Below are 16,517 nucleotides of genomic sequence, written 5' to 3'. Positions count from 1 at the left end.
AAAACCTTTCCCCAAAGGGGAGTCGCTGCATCCCCTCGGATCATTTGAGTTGTCCTCTGAAGCTCCTACTCCCCTCATTATCTTCACAACCCTGTGAAAAAGGTTAGGTGCGGAGATAACAACTGCCTCAAGTTCACATTGGGGAGCTTCCTGGCGGAGTGGGGATTCTCCCCAGCCAATGTGGTGCCCTCCATAAGCTGCAGACTACAACTCCCATCATCCCCCTCCATGCCATCAGGAGGAACAAGCACAGAACAGAGCAGGACTTGCCATTCTCTCCTTCGCCCGAGAGCCTACCTTTCCTCTTCCTCAGGAAACAATGATGCCAAAGAGACAGCGCAGAGGGCTGCGTAGGCAAACTTCCCCGGGTCGCCCAGCTGCCGGCCCACGCATTCGGACGCCTCCTCCTTTTCCGGCTGTGGCTGCGCCAATCTTCCCCAGGGCCTCCACCGCTGCTGGCGGTTGGCTGCCATTTTCACCAGCTGCTGCAGAAAGGAGATATGTACAGGGAATAAACATGCAAGAATATATATCTATATCTATATCTATATCTATATCTATATCTATATCTATATCTATATCTATATCTATATCTATATACACACACACACACACACAGTGGTGCCTCGCTAGACAAATTTAATTCGTTCCACAGGTCTTTTCTTATAACGAAAAATTCGTCTAGCGAATCCCATAGGAATGCATTGATTTTTTTTGAATTTTTTTCTGCCCATAGGAACGCATTAATTGAATTTCAATGCATTCCTATGGGAAACCGCGATTTGCTAGACGAATTTTTCGTAAAACGCATTCGTCTAGCGAGGCAACCTCTGCTAGAAAAAACCTTTAATTAAGCGGAAAATTCGTTAAGCAGGGCATTCGTTAAGCGAGGCACCACTGTGTGTATATATATATATATATATATATATATATATATATATACACACACACACATACAAACACAAATATACAGTCGTATCTTGGTTCTCGAATGTAATCCATTCCAGAAGTCCATTCGACTTCTGAAAACGTTAATAAACCAAGGCGTGGCTTCTGATTGGCTGCAAGTGCTTCCTGCACTAAAGCGGAAGCCACGTCAGACGTTCAGCTTCCAAAAAAACGTTCAAAAACCGGAACACTTACTTCTGGGTTTCCGGTGTTCAGGAGCCAAAACATGGGTACCAAGGTGTTCGAGAACCAAGGAACAACTGTATCTAAAACTTCTCTGTCCGTGCCATGGATAGAGTCCTGGAGGTGAGGCAACCCTAATATATAGAGACACCTCTATTGGGTCGATGCATCTGAGAAGTTGTGGAGCCCCTTTATGAATGCCAATATTACTGGGATAAAGGCGCTGTTCATCTGTACATGAGATTCATTTTTCAGGGCCTTGCTGGTGGAACCGTAATCTGCCTCAACATAAACCCAACGTGTTGTCCGCGCAGGGCTGCAGAAGTCACAAAAAATGAACCTGTGCTCCAGAACTGCCATGGGATTACAGAGCCTGTTTTGCACTACGCTGATTGCTTTAAAGCTGTCAATAAACTTTCTTCCATATAGCTGCAATGGAGAAAACTACGCATTGCATGACATTTCAATAAGGACATTCCTTTATTACACATATAGTGGAACTGTCAATTCCAAGACAGCCATCGCCACGAGCCTGGCAAATCTGACAATCAAATCACACGAATATTCTTTCTTTATGTGAAGACGACTTTTAATCTCGCTGTTTTTCCTTTCATGACCTGGACTTTCTTACTTAATCCGGATGTAGCTGCACTTATTTTACCTATTTGTTCTGTTTTGTGTGTGTTCATTTCCATCTGTTGTCATAATTGTTCTGTTTTTTATACATTATAAAAAGAAATTTTAAACACTCTTCACACACACCCCAACAAAACCCAATTTTCCTTCTTTTTTTTTAAAAAAATGACTTGTTCTGGGTGAGATCCTAAAGGTAAAGGTAAAAGGACCCCTGACAGTTAAGTCCAGTTGCAGACGACTCTGGGACAGCGGCGCTCATCTCACTTTACAGGCCGAGGGAGCCGGCATTTGTCCGCAGACAGTTTTTCCAGGTCATGTGGCCAGCAGGACTAAACCGCTTCTGGCGCAACAGAACACCGAAACCAGAGCAGCACACAGAAACGCCGTTTACCTTCCCGCCACAGCGGTACCTATTTATTTACTTGCACTGGTGTGCTTTTGAACTGCTAGGTTGGCAGCTGAAACAAAGCAAAGGGAGCTCACTCTGTCACGGGGATTCAAACCACCGACCTTCTGATTGGCAAGCCCAAGAGGCTCAGTGGTTTAGACCACAGCACCACCCGCATCCCAGGCAAAATCCTAGATCTCATAATTATAGCAGAGCAGATTTTGATTGAATGTTGGCAGAGGCTTCTTGATGGCTCAAGCATTTTGATGAAACCAGTGACTTTAGTGTTTGTCTCATCCTTGGTGGCGGTCTCTGAGCAGAGCGGCCAGACGGATGTGGCGCAGGTTCGTGATCCAATAAATAAAGACTGCAGTGATGTTGGCCCCCTCCCAATCTATGAATTCCAGAGAAGATGCTCAGCGGGGTCTTGGCTAACAAGGCAGCATGCAAGCAACACATTTTAAAACTGACAGCACGGAGCCTACATAGCCCGGCCCAGTCTATCTTCTCCTCTTAACAGGGAGTAAGGTTGTTGTTGTTATTAAGATCATTATTATTTCTTAAAAATTTTAGACCACATGGTTGCAAAAAAAGTTTACAAAAACAATAAAACAATAACATTATCAGCAAGAAAACTCTACAACAATAATTTAACACTTTTAAAAAGTTAAAGTAACTGTAGGCTAAAAACAAGTTAAAACTCGCATCAAGTTTTCAAACTTCTAAAACTCTGTAGAGCTGCTGCCAGCCAGTGTAGGCAGTACTGAGCTAGATGGACCACAAGTCTGCTCAGTATAAGAGAGTATCCTATGTCTTGAGAGAAGGGACACAGCTTAATGCAGAAGCTCCCAGGTTCCGTCTCCAGGTAAGGCTGGGAGAGACTCCTGCCTGAAAGTCTCGAGAGCTGCTGCCAGTCAGTGGAGACAGTACTGTGCTAGATGGACCTGAGTCTGCATGACAGCTTCCTAAGTCCACTTCCTCTGTCCAGGTATGCCTCCTTTTACAGACTAACCTTCCTGCTTCCTGGAGAGAGGTGACCTCGAGCATCCCGCAAGCTCCAGACTATTTTGTTTATTTTCATTCTCCTCCTTTCTTTTTTAACGACCTCCCAGCTCTTGACGTTAGCCTGAAGGACAGCTCATGGTCTTTGCGTCCTGATAACGCGACCGTCACCCACAGTAAAAATTAAAAGGTGTGCCGCAATCTTGCCTGTGTGTACACACACACACCCCTTTACGACATCAAATCCAAACAGAGGGAGTATTGTGCAAGGACTTGAGACTGACTCCAAGAGCCTGCAAAACTCTGTTCCTCCCCTGCTCTATTTCCCTTCTATCGAAATATTTCCAGCAGCGTCTGAACCCCATCTGAAACCCTGGGGAGCAGCTGCCAACGGGTGCAGACAATGCTAAGCTAGATGGACCAACGGTCTAGCTCAGGGGTAGGCAACCTCAGGCCCGTGGGCTGGATGCGGCCCATTTGCCTTCTCAATCCGGCCCACGGACAGTCTGGGGATCAGCGTGTTTTTACATGAGTAGAATGTGTCCTTTTCTTTAAAATGCATCTCAGGGTTATTTGTATGGCCTGCCTAGTGTTTTTACATGAGTAGAATGTGTGCTTTTATTTAAAATGCATCTCTGGGTTATTTGTGGGGCATAGGAATTCGTTCATTTCTCCTCCCCCCCCCCAAAATAGTCCGGCCCACCACATGGTCTGAGGGACGGTGGACCGGCCCATGGCTGAAAAAGGTTGCTGACCCCCTGGTCTAGCTCCTATGCTCCTATGAAATTTGGAGGCAAAGTCGCAAGTCAAGGTGTCACAGAGTTGCCCCCCCCCCTGCCTTTCAACCTCGCAAATTATAAATCCTTCGCCCTGTTCATCACATCACCAGAGGGAAATATGTGGGGTATCAAGGAGCTTCCTTGCAGCTGCACAACTGATCACTAGGGACTAGTCACACCATTTTGATTTTTAAATTTAGAGTTGTGGGGGAGGCAAACGACAAGTGGTGGCTGGTGCCCATTGGGCAGATGGCAGGGAAGCCGGAGTTGGCACCAGAGCCAATGGCAAATATTTCTAGTTCTGTCCCCTTCCTCCAGATTAAAGGTAAAGGGACCCCTGACCATTAGGTCCAGTCGTGACCGATTCTGGGGTTGCGCACTCATCTCGCATTATTGGCCGAAGGAGGCGGCGTATAGCTTCCAGGTCATGTGGCCAGCATGACAAAGCCGCTTCTGGCAAACCAGAGCAGCACATGGAAACGCCGTTTACCTTCCCGCTGTAGCGGTTCCTATTTATCTACTTGCATTTTGACATGCTTTCGAACTCCTAGGTTGGCAGGAGCTGGGACCAAGCAACGGGAGCTCACCCCGTCACAGGGATTCCGCCGACCTTCTGATCAGCTAAGGACCCTTTTAACCCCCAGGGAGTGGGCAAATAAAACTCCCCTACCCCTATTTAGCTGACCCTAGCAACACAGAAAACTGAAAGCTGCCTTACACAGAGCAAGAACGTTGGTCCATCTAGCTCAGTACTGCCTACACTGACTGGCGGCAGCTCTCCAGGGTTTTATGCAGGGAACATTAACAGACTACTGGGAGATGCTGCTGAGGAATGAACCTGGGGCTTCAGAGCAGATGCGCTACCAACTGAGCTACAGCCTTTCCTAGTTTGTCTTGGAGGGAGTTTTTCGGATCACCTGCTTTTGAGGCACAAGGGTGGCTATGAGCAATTATTCTTGTTGTTGTTGTTTAGGCTGCTCATGTGATTTTGAATTTCTTTAGTGGGGGCGGGATCGGGGCCAGGAGGAAGAGAAGTGAAGAGGAATGTAGCAAATCTGTAAAAGGGGGGAGGAAATCATATAACCTCGTGAAATATGTCCCATGGCTGCTCGTGATTAGCTGTAATAAATCTGTTCCCATCCTTTAAGGCAGCGGTGCCCAAACTTTTTTCAAAGAGGGCCAGATTTGATGAAGTGAACATGCGTGAGGAGCAACCAAAGTTGCTGAGCTTTTTTTTTTTTTTACAATTTTAACCCAAACTTGTTGAGCTTTTTAAAGGATTTTATCCCAGGACATATACTGCCACGGGGGCCAGATTAAATCAGATTAGGCCCCCCGGATTAAATCGGATTAGGCCCCCGAAACGGACTTTGGAAATGCCTGCTTTAAGGTTACCCTCTGGAACTCACTCCCACATGCTTTTGAACACCAATTGCTGGAAACCACAGGACGGGAAGGTGCTCTTGCCCTGCTTGGGGGTTTCCCATAATGGGCATCTGGTTGGTCACTGTGAGAACAAGATGCTGGACCAGATGGGCCATTGGCCTGATCCAGTGGCCTCTTCTTATGTTCAGGGACAGCTGAAACTGACAATGCTTTCCTTTCACCTTCAAACGTAAAGGAAAAGATACAGTGGGGTGAAGGTGCCTAGACATAAGAAGAAAGGGGGTTAAGCCCCATCACCTGCTGTGTCAGGGTGGGGTTGTGCCTGTGGCCCATTGCAAAGCGTGGACCAGCATCTAGGGCAGACCCTCCGTCTGTCCCTATTTTCCAGGGACGTCCCTGATTTAGAGCAGCCATCCCGGTTTCTGATTTGATCCTGGAATGTCCCACTTTTCCTTACCGGTAGGATGTCCCTATTTTCATTGGAGAAATGTTGGAGGGTATGGAGTAGTTATCCGACCCCATAGCAGTTTGAAGGCAATCCTGTATAGGGAAGTTGTTGTGTTTTTGTTAATGTTTTTAAATGTTTTTATATGTGCTGCAAGCTGCCCAGAGTGGCTGGGCCAACCCGGTAAGATGTGCCGGGTATAAATAGTAAAATTATCATTATTTTCATTGAAGGAATGTTGAAGGGTATGTTAGGGCAGGAAGTGTGGCTGGGGTAACCCAGCCAGATAGGTGGGGTATAAATATTATTATTATTATTATTAAGATTGTCTTCTCTGGGGTGTAGCGGTGACGTTCAGAGTAGAGTGGGAGAAACTTACAATTCCCCAAAGGGCGGAACACATCTTAGCTGAAGTTCTAATTACAGGGCTTTAAAATTGTGCGTGGGATTTCAGTTATATAGCAGGTAAAAAGGGGTTAGGGGGTGGGGGCTTCTGAAGAATTTATTCTTCATGTGACAATAGCAGCAGGCTGCTATTTTCAGCGGTGAAAAGTGTGCCAATACCACCACCACCACCACCACCCCCGCCCCCAGTCCATGAATCACCCTGTCCTATCCATGCCTTAGTTTTATTTTTTTAAAGATGTAAGAGGGGCATTGTGTCTGGAGCCGTCCGTCCGTCCGTCATGTCCGCAGCAGAAAATGAAGGGTGAAAATTGAAGGCGCTTGCTTGCCACAGACACCATTTGGTGATCAAAAGGGACTAGTCACATGCATTGTATTGCTTTTGTTTCATATAGAGAGAGAGCTGGACCATAAAGAAGGCTGATCGCCGAAGAATTGATGCTTTTGAATTTTGGTGCTGGAGGAGACTCTTGAGAGTCCCATGGACTGCAAGAAGATCAAATCTATCTATCCATTCTGAAGGAAATCAGCCCTGAGTGCTCACTGGAAGGACAGATCGTGAAGCTGAGGCTCCAATACTTTGGCCACCTCATGAGAAGAGAAGATTCCCTGGAAAAGACCCTGATGTTGGGAAAGATGGAGGGCACAAGGAGAAGGGGACGACAGAGGACGAGATGGTTGGACAGTGTTCTCGAAGCTACCAACATGAGTTTGACCAAACTGCGGGAGGCAGTGGAAGACAGGAGTGCCTGGCGTGCTATGGTCCATGGGGTCACGAAGAGTCGGACACGACTAAACAACAACATATATAGAGAGAGGGGGTTGGAAAGAGAAACTCATGTAACGACCTGCTGACTTTTGGAGCCTCTTACTATTTATTTTTATTTTATTTATTTATTGAATTTATATATCGCCCTATACCCTGGGGTCTCGGGTGGTCCACAGAATAAAATCAAGATATAAAACCCACAAAACACATAATAAAAATAAAAACAAAAACCCAATAGCCCTGTCAGTGGGAACAGGAATGCCTTTGCATTTACACCAGTATGTCCTGAAATTGATGCAAAAAGGGGGGAGCAAAATTATTGTAATTTTTGTTTTCTAAGCCCCACCAAATGCAATTGGTAAATATCATTTGAAACCCACCAGCACTCCCCTTTTTATCCCTCCTAATATTGGGCGGAGGGAAAGTCTGCTACTGTACAGTACAGTCGAACTTTTTTTGGGGGGGGGAGGCAGCAGAAAGCCACGCCCCCACCCCTTAAATTTATTTTAGGAAGTTTCCCTCCATCCCACACCGCGGTCTAAATCCTCTCCCCTCTGCCTCGAAGCCCCACCTGGCCGCCCTCGAGGTGGAAAACGGCCACATCCGGACTCCCGACTCGTCCCCGCCTTCCCCGCGACGTCCACCGGCCGAGCGATCACTCCAGTCCGAGGCTGAGAAAAGCCGGTTTAGGCCCGTCGTGCGCCGACAGTTGCGCGAGAGCGCTACTCTGACAGGGCACTTCCGGCAGGAGGCTGGCGTAAGCGGCACGCGAGGGAGCGGGAGACTGCGCAAACTTCGTAGCGAACGGAAGGAGAAAGGCTCTCAAACTGGACTCTAGACTTGGAAGCGCTGATTTTGCCTTCCGATAGTTTCATTTTTGGGTGGGTGGAGCATGCAAAAAAAAAAAAGCAAAGGCCTGCCTTTCATTTCGGGGAAGGGAATTCCAAGAGGGGGTTGCCCAAGATTGCAAGAGTTTGGAAAAGTTTTTTTTGAAAAATATAATTTAATTGGAGATTCCTTCATATGTATTTTAATCCGTTATTTGCTGATTAACACGTTGCACAGTGCTCCTTATTGAATGTATATTTAATGCAATAGCATGTTTTTCAAAAGTATAAGCTGCACGGTGAAAATATGCCTTCATCATGTTATAAAATCATATGGGGGGGGTAAAGATTATTTAATAGTCTCTAGGCTATACGTTTAATTTGCTTACGGAAATTGCCGTTACGTTTCCATAAATCATGAATAAATATAAATATTGCTGTGTAAGTGTTAAAATCACAACCTAACCGTGCTTCAGAGTAAGAAAGTATTTTATATTATTTTCCCTTTCTCTCTTCCTCATTTTTTAATTTAAGAAACAAATCTATCCTCATCTTGGGATTTCTTTTTCAATTTATTGCATTGACCGGATTCCAAGTAAAAGGTTAAATACTTAGATGACCTCCCTGACCCGATAATAACTAGATAAACTGGGCTCCCTCTTTAAAAACAGCAGTGAGGAACCTTTTTTCAACATGAGGGCCACATTATCTTCATTGGAAGCTTCTGGGGGCCACAGAGGGAGGGGGTAATAATAATAATAATAATAATAATAATAATAATAATAATAATAATAATAATAAATACACCACCCATCTGGCAAAAGCAGGCTTGAAGTTTTCTGGGCTTAAAGCACAGGATGCTGGTGTTAATCTAGGGACAGAAATGCCAGAATGGCACTGATGGGTTTTTGATGTGCCCATATCTCCTTGTTCCAATAGGAATAACCCACACAGGTCTGTCCATCCTAACCAGCATTGCTCTTCTCTGGCAGACAGATTTCTTTTTAAAAAAATTCTCATCCTACCATGGTGAGATGTGTCGCATACATTTCTATTTAAATCACAACAATTATTTTTAATTGTTCACCTGCAAATAAATGAGCGTGTGGAACTTTCTGCGCAAATCTGCCCCCCCCCCCCGATGCAATTCCTCATTTCCCAATGCAGAAACAGTCACCTTGCCTATATAAGTGGCCCTTCACAGACGCTTCTGTCTATGGACCTCACCAAAATCCAAACCAGAAGAGTTTGGGGTTTGTTTGTTTTTTGGCATGTAGAAGGTCTCAGGTTCAAATCCTGGCATCTCCATCTGAAATCCTGGAGAGCTGTTGCCAGTCAGTTGCGGGGATCCTCATCCATAGGTGCCGAATGTGGCCCTCTGGGCCTCTCCATTTGGCCCTCAGGGCCTTCCCAAGCCACACACCCCACCCTCCCAGGCCATGCCCCTTTCCAGCCCTGCTTTGCACCCTCCTTGAATGTTTATGCTAGGCTGAAAAGTATGTCCTTGAGCTCTGACCATGTCTGGAGGATAAGAGGGTGCGTGTCAAACTAACCTACTGTACAGAGGCCAGTGTTTCCCAATTGTCAGTGTTTATACTACTCTTTTTTATTTGCCTTGAGACAGTCTTTAAACCTCTTTTGTTGACCACCAGCTTTACGCTTTCCATTTTTAAGTTCAGAATAGAGCAGTTGCTTTGGAAGACGATCATCAGGCATCCGCACAACATGACCAGTCCAACGAAGTTGATGTTGAAGAATCATTGCTTCAACACTGGTGATCTTTGCTTCTTCCGGTACACTGATATTAGTTCGTCTGTCTTCCCAAGTGATGTGCAAATTGGCAAATCCACACCACACTGTGATCAACTCCCGCCCGGGAACCAATGTCCTCACTGTGGAAGGGCGTGTGGATCCAGAACTGGCCTCCACAGTCACTTACGGACTCATTGTTAAAACCGTGTTTATGGAAGACAATCTTACTCTGCTACGAGTGATCACCAAAGAAGAAGAAGACAGAATAGAGGCCAAATTTGCATTTGTTGCTTCGTCTACTGTTGGCTATGGCTCTGCCCACCACTGGCTTGTGGCCTCCAGAAAGTTGTCCAAGAGGAAATGTGGCCCTCAGGCTGAAAAAAGCTCCTCTGCTCTATCATCTTCAATACTGAACTAGATGGACCATTGGCCAGGCTTGGCTTAAACCAGCTTTCTGAATCCCTCCTGGCTTTGTGACCCTTTATCCCAGGGAATCAGGTGCTTAACTGATTATTAGCCCTGTCCCTTTTTTTTATGGATACCTCATATAACAGGCCCTTCCTCCTTTGAAGCCTGCAAAGCTCTGTGGAAATGGACCCCCTATTGTTCTTAAGATAAACCCATCCTCACCCACCAGCTGCCAGTCTTCCCTGCCTCTTCAGAAGCTAAAGCTCTCTGCCGTCTTCCTATTAATATTATTTTTAGTAAGCTTTGCATTGTGACTGATATTCCGATTCTTTTCCCCGCATGCATGTGGGAGGGAGGGATGGACTGGCCCGTCAATCCCAATTTTCTGTTTCTCATTTCCAGGGCCTTATATTCAGCTCCCCACATCTCTACAGCAATCCTCAATTTAAAATAAATAAGGAAAAACCTCAGCATGGGGCTGCCCTTGGAGAACAGGGAAATTCAACTGGTTCAGAATGCAGAGGGCAGATTGTTGACCTGGGTCCCATTTAGAACTCACAAAACCTTGGCTTTAAAATAGCTGCACCGGAGGCTGGTTTGTTTCTGAGCAAGAACATCTTGGTACATTGTGCGCCGTGGACCAGATTTGTGACCTGCTGCTCCAAATGTATCATCTAAACAAGAGCACCCACAAATGCTTTGATGAAAGCATGTCAAGAATGCTTTGATGGTGTTTCCTGCTTGGCAGGGGGTTGGACTGGATGGCCCTTGTGGTCTCTTCCAACTCTATGATTCTATGATTCTATTTTACAAAATCAAAGTACGGCAGGCTCTCTATCTTCTCTGTCCCCGACAGAGCGGGGATGCAAGTGGTCTCAAGGCCAGATAGTACAAGCACGCCATGCATTGGTGGAGACACAAGGCCATATGAAAGTAAGATGAGTCTGCTGAGTCAGACCAGTGGTTCATCTAGTCCAGCCTCCTGTGGGAAACTAAATTCACTGGAGGAAATGTATCCAAGCAGCGACTGGGAAGTTGGGTGTGTGTGGACACAGAATATTTGGCAACACACACCTTGTGGAAGTGGTATGAGAGGTCAGTCTAAGGCAGGTGTGAGGAACGTGTTCAGATGTTGTTGGGCTTCAGGCACCCCTAGGGAAATTTCAGTTGAAACAATTGAAGTGGATTGAAGTACACTGTCATTCTGGTGCAACAAACCCATCTTTTATAAAAAATGAGCTGTCTGCTGTAAGGAAAGTGACTGAGAAATGCATTGGAAAGTGTGGGACGAGCGAAGGATTAATAGGAAGGCTTATAGCCTCCTCACAAGTAAAGGGAAACAAATGCAATCTAATCTCTGTATATGCTTCGGTGTAAGCAAATCAGGATGACTGTTGAATAAGCAGCTCACCTGGAGGAGCCTGACAATGCCTGTCTTTGTCCCTGGGGCAGATGGGAGTTGTAGTCCAATATTTGGGGAAGGCGCAAGTAAATGAAGCTGGGGACATTATTAGGTGGGCTGTGATAGCTGACGGGAATCATTGCCCATCGCTGATAAGCAAGCAGAGAGCTCCCCACACTACTGAGCCTTCACTCCATGGCAGAGCAGTTTATATAAGGCCTCTGGCCAATCAGAAGTTCCCATGACTCAGCCAATCAGGTTTCTGGAAATTGCGCCAAAGAGTTACCGCTACAAATCCTGAATACTAGGCAGTGGAGGACCATTGAACGCAGTTGATTTACGTGCACCAGATTGCGCTGTTAAGTGTAATGAATCCAGCAGAGAAAAGGTGCCTTTGAACCTTGGTGTAAGGTTGCCAACTGACCAGAAATGAAAGCTGCCCTGGAGTGCTCTTGTGCCTCAGGTGGCAATGATCATTGCAGGGTGGAAATTAACCAGTTGTGGGTTAGGTTGAGGCTCATGCTGCAGTTAGAGGCATGAGAGCAGTGATAAGCTGTTCCAACAAATCTTGTATGCTATGCCTCTTCTCCCTTCAACAATGTCTGTATCACAGCCAGATTTCAACACAGATAAAGTGCTTTCCTTCTATACAGAATGGGCCAGTTTGGTTTCTACTTACTAGTCAGTGGGGAGAAAAAGCATATTTTGTTGGTGATGGCAAGTACTTTGTCAGATTTGGAGCAGGGAGAAAGAAACAAAAGGACAAACTCGCAAGACAAATAGTCTATTTATACATATGAAAACCTATTAAATATATACACTATTTTGTAAAAATGAAAACACGGTACATTTTGATAATACTGAGTGTTTCAACTGCCCTTATTTGCAGAGGTACCCGAGTTGTGTTTGTGCTATATTTACTGTCACAGATCTTTTGCTCATCAGCATCTTTGCAGAAATAACAGGCACACAGGAACAAGCCCTTTTGCATTTTGCATTAAATGATGCCCATAAAGATCCACCCTTACTCTGCGTTAAATGATACCTGGAGGACTCAGCCTTTTCTAGCTGCTGTAATCCATGGATGGAAAACCTTCAGAGGTTGCTGGGACTCCAGCTCCCTTCATCATCCCTGACCACTGGGGCTTGGTGGCCGCTGGAGCTGGAGCACAATGTCTGGAGGGAGATGTACATTTCCCCCTCCCCACTATAGTCCATCTCTCTCACGTAGAAAGGTTGGGGAATCTCCATTTCATCTTGTTGGAAAATACACTCTTTACAAACAAACGCCCGACTGCAGGGACAACGCCCGACTGCAGGGGGAATTAAACAGCAGGTAAACTGTATTAAAGGGACGCAGGTAGCGCTGTGGGTTAGACCACAGAGCCTAGGGCTTGCCGATCAGAAGGTCGGCGGTTTGAATCCCCGTGACGGGGTGAGCTCCAGTTGCTCCTGCCAACCTAGCAGTTCGAAAGCACGTCAAACTGCAAGTAGATAAATAGGTACCGCTACAAGCGGGAAGGTAAACGGCGTTTCCGTGTGCTGCTCTGGTTCGCCAGGTGACCTGGAAGCTGTACGCCGGCTCCCTCGGCCAGTAAAGTGAGATGAGCGCCGCAACCCCAGAGTTGTTCACGACTGGACCTAATGGTCAGGGGTCCTTTTACCTTTATCTTTAAACTGTATTAAGGGTATCCTAAGGGAAGCCCTGATGGATCCATCCAAGCCAGGATCCATCCAACCCTCCAGCTTTTGTTGGGCTCTGTCTCCCATCATCTGCAGTCAACATGGCCAATGGTCAGGGGGTGGTGTGAATTTGTGGTCCAGCAATATCTGGAAGACCACAGATGCTCCCCCAACCCTGATCTAGGCCCATCTAGTCCAGCATCCTGTGGTCACAGCGGCCCGTCAGATGCCTCTGGAGAAGCAGAACGTTAAAGCAGCAGCCTTTGCTATCGGCCTCTCAGCATTCACAGGTAGACCGCATCTGAGCATGGAGGTTACACTTAGCCAACATGCTTAACAGCCATTGACCACGCTTGATGGAGATGTCCGACCCTGATTTCTTCAAGCCAGAAGCTCGGTTGCCTTGTAGTGAATCAACCAGACGTTCTCTGGCAACAACAAATCATTCAATGAGGCAGGCGGGTGAAACCACCCAAAACTCAACAGGGAGCTGCGTTTGTGTCTCTCGGTAGGCTCCCGCTGTGGGGCATGCGGGGCTGTGCCTCAACGGGAACAGGCACCAGGGGTTGTGTTAGCAAACTCTCCACCCTCCTCACCCTCTGGTCCAGCGACAGGACCAGCCTCTCTGCCTGATCTGTACAATGACCCAAAGAAGGAAGGCCTCTGTGGGTCCTTCTCCCAGCAGCGGATGACAGGTGCCCTGGCTCGAGGTCCCAGAGTAAGAAACCTCAACCGCTACAACGTTCCCCAAAAGCACGGGATCCATGCAACGCTCCCGAACCTGCAAATAAGGAAACCACAGCCTGACGGTCTTCTCAAGCAACCGGCGCCGCCTGGCTCTCCTTCCACCTCCAGGGAGACCGCGTGAGATCTGGGCAGCTCCAGCTGGGGTTGCAGCAAAGCAGCACCGACATGACGAGCCCCAGGACCACCACAGAACAAAGCACCCACTTCAGCATCCCCGTGTACATGAAGGGGAGGACCAGGACGATAAGGACGACCACCAGCAGCAAGAGCAGCACCAGCCTCTTGGCCGCTGCCCGGCTTGGTCCCCTGGCGGCACCATTCTCAGAGGCGGGGTTGCCGTCGGCGAGGCCGGTGCCAGGAGGGTCTGGCGGACAGGGGACCTCGGCGTCCAGGCTGGAGTAGCCCAGCCGGCCCACCACATCCTCCTTGTTGTGAAGGCTGCAGATCAGGCCTCCGAAAACGACGGTAGCCTTCCGGCAGAGCGGGCAGCTGACGACCCAGGTGTGGTCTTCGTTCCGCAGGAGGAGCTTCAAACAGACGCCACAGAAGACGTGCTGGCAGGCCAGGACTTTGGGCGGCCGGCTTGCGCTGTACCGGTTGAAGCAGATGAGGCAATCCATCTCGGCCAGCGAGACTTTGGAGGGGCGCGGGGGGTGCAGGTCGGCCACCGGCGGCACAGAAGTCTCCGTCAAAGCGGGCGGCTCCAAGGGAACTGAGGGCACCGGTTCTGGAGCGCCTAACTGGGCAGCATCCGGATCTGGGCCTTCCTTGGCAGGGGAACAGCAAGCCTTGCCCTCTTCTGTAGGATCAGCCGTATCTAATGGACCACCATCCTCTTGGTGTATTGGCCCTTTGGATGTCTCTGGCACGTCCGTTTCTACAGCGTCGCCTTCTGCCATCCCCAGCTGCCCTGTCTCCCTGCCTGGAGAGACAGTTTCGCTCTCAGTCTGTAAGTGATCCCTGGAGCCTTCCATAGGAGACAATGGCGGCCTCAGCGACAGCACAGCAGCCCCCTTCAGACTGCATGGGTGCATTTGGAAGCTCCTTTTATAAAGGCGCTTTGTCTGGCCAACACAGAGCGAAGGCTTTGTTTGCTCTCCGAACATCCCGCTTGCTCCGGGAAAGGCAGTGACGTCGTGGTGGTTGTCATTTAAAAAAAAAAACAAGGCAGGGATAGACGTTAATCAGTAACTCCAACGGCCACAGGGTTTTATGATGCCCGATAACATAAGCCGGGGAATTCTTGCCCGAAAGAGCAAAAGTTTTTTGTTTGTTTTTTAAACTGAGATCCAAAACATAAGGAGGACGCTTGAGGTTTGTTTTTTTTTCAGAGAAGGTGTAGCCAGCATTCAGAATCACACAAGTATAGAGTTGAAAGGTATTCCCAAGCATCGTCTAGTCCAATTCCAGGGGAGCGGGTGGTGCTGTGGTCTAAACCACTGAGCCTCTTGGGCTTGCTGATCAGAAGGTCGGCGGTTCGAATCCCCACAACGGAGGGAGCTCCTGTTGCTCTGTCTCAGCTCCTGCCAACCTAGCAGTTCGGAAACATGCCAGCGCAAGTAGATAAATAGGTACTGCGGCGGCGGGAAGACAAACGGCATTTCCATGCACTCTGGTTTCCATCATGGTGTTCGGTTGTGCCAAAAGCGGTCTAGTCATGCTGGCCACATGACCCGGAAAGTTGTCTGTGGACAAACGCTGGCTCCCTCGGCCTGAAAGCGAGATGAGCGCCACAACCCCATAGTCACCTTTGACTGAACTTAACCATCTAGGGGTCCTTTACCTTTACCTTTACCTAGTCCAACTCTATGCTGCAGTGCAGGAATTACAGATAAAGAATCCCTGGCTGATTGGATCCAAGCTCTGTTGAAAAGCACCCATTGAAGGGGGGTCCACCACCTTCTGAAGGAGTCTGTTCCACCGTCAAATACAGTGGTACCTCGCAAGACGAATGCCCTGCAAGACGAATTTTTCGCAAGACGAATGCGTCTTGCGATCTGATGGTGACTCGCAAGACGAATTTGTTTCGCGAAAAAATTGTCTTGCGAATCGCAGTTTCCCATAGGAATGCATTGAAATTTAATTAATGCGTTCCTATGGGCAAATATGCCAGCAAGTTTGGAAAATATGCCAGCAAGTTTGGAAAACTTATGCCAATATGCCAATGCCAATATGCCAATATGCCAGCAAGTTTGCCAATATGCCAATATGCCAATATGCCAGCAAGTTTGGAAAACTCAGCAATGGCCAGAGGATTGGAGAAGATCAGTCTACATCCCAATTCCAAAGAAGGGCAGTGTCAAAGAATGCTGCAACAACCGCACAATTGCGCTCATTTCACACGCTAGCAAGGTTATGCTTAAAATTCTACAAGGCAGGCTTAAGCAGTATGTGGACCGAGAACTCCCAGAAGTGCAAGCTGGATTTCGAAAGGGCAGAGGAACCAGAGACCAAATAGCAAACATGCGCTGGATTATGGAGAAAGCTAGAGAGTTCCAGAAAATCGTCTACTTCTGCTTCATTGACTATGCAAAAGCCTTTGACTGTGTCGACCACAGCAAACTATGGCAAGTTCTTAAAGAAATGGGAGTGCCTGATCACCTCATCTGTCTCCTGAGAAATCTCTATGTGGGACAAGAAGCTACAGTTAGAACTGGATATGGAACAACTGATTGGTTCAAAATTGGGAAAGGAGTACGACAAGGTTGTATATTGTCTCCCTGCTTATTTAACTTATATGCAGAATTCATCATGCGA

At 47.5% G+C, this 16,517-nt stretch overlaps 2 protein-coding genes across 5 annotated transcripts in view; both read right to left on the bottom strand.

The window, feature by feature from the left end:
* TMCO4 (transmembrane and coiled-coil domains 4) overlaps positions 1–7,828 on the bottom strand; it is a 36,300-nt gene extending 28,472 nt beyond the window's left edge. The window contains exons 1-2 of one of the 4 annotated variants that reach the window (XR_009557816.2): positions 3,168–3,319; positions 298–485 (exon numbers count right to left, since the gene is read on the bottom strand). Coding sequence is in view for 3 of the 4 variants with exons in the window: in XM_035121121.3 (XP_034977012.1) it covers positions 298–485; positions 3,168–3,236 (257 nt within the window). In the remaining variant the exon portion in view is untranslated. Of the gene's footprint in view, positions 1–297; positions 486–3,167; positions 3,320–7,512 lie in introns of those variants that run through there. The other 3 variants (XM_035121124.3, XM_035121125.3, XM_035121121.3) reach the window with 3 other exon arrangements.
* Positions 7,829–12,098: 4,270 nt separating this feature from the next.
* RNF186 (ring finger protein 186) lies at positions 12,099–14,890 on the bottom strand. The gene has a single exon (XM_035119993.3). The coding sequence runs from the start codon at positions 14,864–14,866 to the stop codon at positions 13,829–13,831; it is 1,038 nt and encodes a 345-aa protein (XP_034975884.2). The 5' UTR covers positions 14,867–14,890; the 3' UTR covers positions 12,099–13,828.
* Positions 14,891–16,517: the final 1,627 nt, after the last annotated feature.

Source organism: Zootoca vivipara, chromosome 6 (assembly GCF_965207765.1).
Source record: "Zootoca vivipara chromosome 6, rZooViv2.hap1.1, whole genome shotgun sequence".
Taxonomy (NCBI): domain Eukaryota; kingdom Metazoa; phylum Chordata; class Lepidosauria; order Squamata; family Lacertidae; genus Zootoca; species Zootoca vivipara.
Note: the sequence above shows the minus strand (reverse complement) of the source record. Positions and strands in the feature narration are given on the sequence as shown.